This window comes from Gekko japonicus, unplaced genomic scaffold, assembly GCF_001447785.1.
Source record: "Gekko japonicus isolate JY-2015 unplaced genomic scaffold, Gekko_japonicus_V1.1 scaffold2254, whole genome shotgun sequence".
NCBI classification, from domain to species: Eukaryota; Metazoa; Chordata; class Lepidosauria; order Squamata; family Gekkonidae; genus Gekko; species Gekko japonicus.
In genome coordinates, this window is record NW_015163672.1 from 290582 (window position 1) to 295366 (window position 4785).

At 47.1% G+C, this 4785-nt stretch overlaps 1 protein-coding gene across 1 annotated transcript in view; it reads left to right on the forward strand.

Annotated features, from left to right (window-relative positions):
• The window catches only part of LOC107107455 (voltage-dependent R-type calcium channel subunit alpha-1E-like), a 227571-nt gene extending 225724 nt beyond the window's left edge, over window positions 1-1847 (forward strand). Inside the window, exon 22 of the mRNA XM_015407758.1 lies at window positions 1737-1847. Coding sequence (XP_015263244.1) covers window positions 1737-1847 — 111 coding nt within the window. The remainder of the gene's footprint in view (window positions 1-1736) is intronic.
• The last annotated feature ends 2938 nt before the right edge of the window (window positions 1848-4785 follow it).

The window sequence follows — 4785 nt, forward strand, 5'->3', positions numbered from 1 at the left end:
TGGCTCCCGAGTTGGCCACGCCCAGCAGGAACTCATTAGCATAATAGGCCACACCCAACAGTAGAAACTCATTAGGATTGGCTACATTAGGGGTGTGTGGCCTGACATGCAAAGGAGTTCCTGCAACAAAAAAAGGCCCTGTGTTTTGACCACAAACAAGGTAAACAGAATAACAAGCAAAAGGTGGGTGTGGCTGGATGACCACACTTCTGGTAACATGGGGGTGCGGCCTAATGTGCTAATGAGCTGTGCTGTCAGGGGTGTGGCCCAATATGCTAATGAGTTCCTGCTGTTGGGTGTGGCCTGTTATGCTAATGAGTTCCTGCTGGGCTTTTTCTACAAAAAGAGCCCTGATTGGCATCTCTAAAAACTTTAGCTGAAGAACCTGGATGGGGATTGTTTGTTTAGTGCATTTTTGTCCCAGACTTCCTCCAAAAAGCTCAGGGTGGTGGTGGAAAACCATCACCAGTGGATGAAATGAGAGCATTTAACCTGACTGCTAAAGGGGAAAACAGTGATTTCTGGAAACGCCAGTGACTCATTACTGATGAATGACACAGATCTGCCTCCCCCCCCCCCCCCCCCGTGACCACATTAATTTGTGACTCTTAAATTTTGCTTGTTTTAATTCTTTTTGAAGCACGGCATACTCCCGTACTGTTGTTTAAGAGTGAGAGTTGTCATCAAGCCTTTTTTATAAACAAAAAAGTGGCAAAGACCCACAATCCTATCCCTCTACATGTACTTGCAATGCTGCAAATCTTTTTCTGCAGATGACGATTTTTTTTTTGCCTTTCACTGTTTGGTTATACAACTCTGCTGTTTTTCATTTATTTGAAGCAATGAGCTCAGATATGACAATTCTGCCATGCAATGAGGATTATTCCCCTGTTATAAGGGGCATAATAACCAAAATGGAATCCTCTCCTCCTCCGTTGAGTTACCTTCCCTTCATTGACCTGCTCCTTCTCTTATGTACATATGGGCTGTCAAGCTGCAACCAACTTATGGCGACCCCAGCATGGGGCTTCCAAGGCAAGTGAGCAGCAGAGATGGTTGGCCATGGCCTTCCTCTGTAGAGCCTTCCTTGGTGGTCTCCCATCCAAGTACTGGCCATGCTTAGATTCCAGGATCTGATGAGATCAAGCGACACCATGCCCCCTTCCCTCTGCTCCTCCTCTTAGCAAGCATGTAAAGAGGGCGCGGTATCCTTGTTCTCTGCACATGCATCTTAGTATCAAAAGTGCAGCAAAAAAATGGTGGGTCTCTGCAGGGGCTTGTGACCCAGCAGTGGGACTCATGAAGACCACTGGTGTAACAGACTGTACGAAACCACAAGCCGAAAGACTGTGCCAAGTCCCTCCGGGCAACTGCTTTGTTAAGGGAGATCTAACTGATTGGATCAAGCAGGTTGTGCTGTCAGCAGCTTCTGGGTTGATTCTGCTTAGTCTTGTGTGTGAGGGCAAGTAATCCCATTGCATCTTTTCATTGGGATTTATTGAATAACCTCATCAGTGATCACAGCAGATATAGCAGAGATGCACCGGAAATGGTCGTCCTCGGAGGAAAATAATCATTTAGTGCTTTTTGCCACCTTGTGCCTTGCGCATGCTTGCTGATCGTCTGCTGGGCTAAACTGTGGAGGACCCACACCCGGGAACGTGGGCTTTGGCTACGGGATGTCAAGTCTGTCCCATTGCTTAGGGTCCCGTGACTTATCTCCACCTTCTCCGCAGATGATAGACCAAGGATTAATACTGCAAGACGGATCGTACTTCCGGGACCTGTGGAACATCCTGGATTTCATTGTGGTGGTTGGAGCTCTGATGGCCTTTGCTTTGGCGTAAGTGTTTGCACGTGACACCCTTTCCTACATTGTTCGGATCCTTCTCTTTTAAATAGATCTCCTTGGCTTTTTTTTTTTTGCCAATTGCAGCTCAGCCCACATTTTTATCCGGACCACACAGGGAGCCGAGGGGGAGGTTAATCAGTCGACCTTGCAAGATTTTGCCTCTTGAAAGTGACCTTTCCTCTACTGATATTGGGGGGGAAAGACAATCAGAAGCTGGATGCCCATCTCTCCCCCCCCCCCTCTCCGGGGTAACAGCAGGGTGGAGAGGATAATTTTGATAAGCAAAAGCATTTGGGGCGGAAGGTTTGGACCCCCTTTCCCCTCCCCTCCCCACATGGCCCTGATCCGGATCACTCTTTAAAACACTGCCGGTCATAACTGGCCACAGATCTCTCAGCTTCTCATGAACGTTGACCTTTTGTTTCCTTTGCTCCCTTGACATTTATCCAGGGGGGATGAAGGCTGATTTATGGATTCAATGTGAGAGAATCAAGGGTGTGCATGTGGGGGAGGGGATGGTTGGTAGCAAGAGAAACGTGACACAAGGCGAGAGGTTTCAGGATGATGATGGATCCGGAGTGAGGGTCGCCGGGTCCCCTCTGGCCCCTGACAAGGGGTGGGGCAATTAGGGTTGCAAGCAGTGTTCCTTCTAAGCTGAGTTAGTGTGAGCTAGCTCACAGGTTTTTTTAGCCTCCGGCTCACACATTTTTTTCTTAGCTCAGGAAGGAGGGCTCCGGGGCAAACTAATTCATGCAGCAGCCAAATCACTCGCTCACAACTTTAATGCCAGTAGCTCACAAAGTAGAATTTTTGCTCATAAGACTCTGCAGCTTAGAGGGAGCCTTGGTTGCAAGCTCCCAATTGGGAAATGCCTGGAGATTTGGGGGGTGGAGCCTGGGGAGGGCAGGGGGGCCTCATTGGGGCCTCAGTGCCACAGACTCCACCCTCCACAGCAGCCATTCTCTCCAGGGGAGCTGACCTCTGTCGTCTGGAGAAGAGCTGTGATTCCAGGGGATCCCCTGGTCCCACCTGGAGGCTGGCAGCCCTAGGAAAGACTGTCCCCAGTTTTTTTTGAGGGTCCTTTTCCAGACTTCTTTTGCCCCCCCTCCCCCCCCAGGATGTGTCAGGTAGTAAAAAACAAACCCCACAATGTCCTGGGACAGACTTGGGCATTAAAGCACCCCAGGAGCAAGCTGGGCCCCAAAAGACCAAGCGGCCCTGGCTGTACCAGAGGGATCCCTTGGCTCTGCTGGGATTTGGCTCAGTTTGCTCCTGGCGAACAGGGACCCTCCGGAGCAGAAGTCCACCCGGATATTTTTTGTTAGGTAGGTTAAAGAGCCAGATTGGTGTAGTAGTTAGGAGCGCAGACTTGAATCTGGGAGAACCAGGTTTGATTCCCCAGTCCTCCAGATGCAGCCGCTGGTGTGACCTTGTGTCAGTTACAAGTTCTTTCAGAGCTGTTCTCTCAAGGGCAGTTTTTGAGAGCTCTCTCAGCCCCACCTACCTCACAGGGTGCCTGTTGTGGGGAGGGGAAGGGAGAGGAGACTGTAAGATGCTCTAAGACTACTTTGGGTAGTGAAGGTCAGGGGATAAATCCAATCTCCTCCTCCTCCTCCTCCAGTTAAAAGGCCAGTTTGCCCCTAAGAAAGTCCCCAGACTCACAGTCTAAGCCCCACGTTCACTGACTTTCTTTCTCAAATCCTCTCTCAAGCATTCATCTCCCTCTTTGGCTCTGCACTGCTTGGCCTGATTCATTCACCCCACAGCACAAACAAACTCCCGCTTCCATGGTGCCCTTTCGAAACTGCATTAAACTTTAAAAGACAGAATTATCTTTTTAAAAAATCAAATAATTGAGTGATGTGTGGTGTTGCTCGCTTCAGCTTTGTGTCTCGTTTTATCTGAATTCTTTTGATCTGTTTTTGTTGATGTGGCCATGTTTCAATTAACATTGTGTTGTTGTGTTTTTGTGATTATTGTAGTTCACCGTGAAGACTTTAAGCCCCTTGAGTGCTTTTTAAAAAGAGAGAGATGGAATATAAATTCTCTAAATAAACAAGAATAATTCAAAGTTAGGGTTTTTGGTTCTAGTCCAGTGCAATCCCAACCAGGGTTTATACCCATTTTGAAAGATGTAACTCTGCCGAGGAAAGCACTGCTAGGCACAGAAGTCAGCAAAGAACACACCACTGACTGAAAATAAACGCACAAGCAAAATAACAAGTATATAATAATCATATAAGCACAACAGCAAGTATAATATGAATCAATTGGCCAAGGTACAATAATAAAGCATAATAGAAGCACAGTCTACAGTCTTTCCATGTGTCTACTCCAAAATAGAAGCAAATATCAGAGTCCAAATTGAAGTGTAGGTCATCAAATTTTCTGAGCCATAAAAAGCCGACGCGTGATCCGGATGCCTGATTCCGCGTTTTGAATAATTCTTATTCAAGCATGGCTGTAATGGGACTGAATGCAAATTCAAAACATATACAAGTGAGAATGCACACAGGATATAAATATCTGAAAAGTTCAGAGCTGCAAGGAAAACTCACCCCAATCTGAAAAGCTGGCATATACTAAGCCAGAATGGTCAGTCAAGGAGGGTTAAGGACTATTTTGCTTGTGCGTTTATTTTCAGTCAGTGGTGTGTTCTTTGCTGCTCCTTGTACTGTACACTGGCTTCCCCCCTTCTTTTTAGCCACAAAAGTCAGACATTCGTCTTCAGTACATCACATGGAAACACAGTGCCCTTTGGACCTTGCATAAAAGCCGTGGGAGTTAAAGCCGTTCAGGCCTATTGTACAGTTTAATAAATGGCAACTTGCAAATGCATGTAACAAATGACTTGATGGCTGTCGGGGGGAGTTTAAGAAAGAGCAGATTTTGGGGGGGGGCAATTTGGAGCTGATACACCTAATATTTTCCTT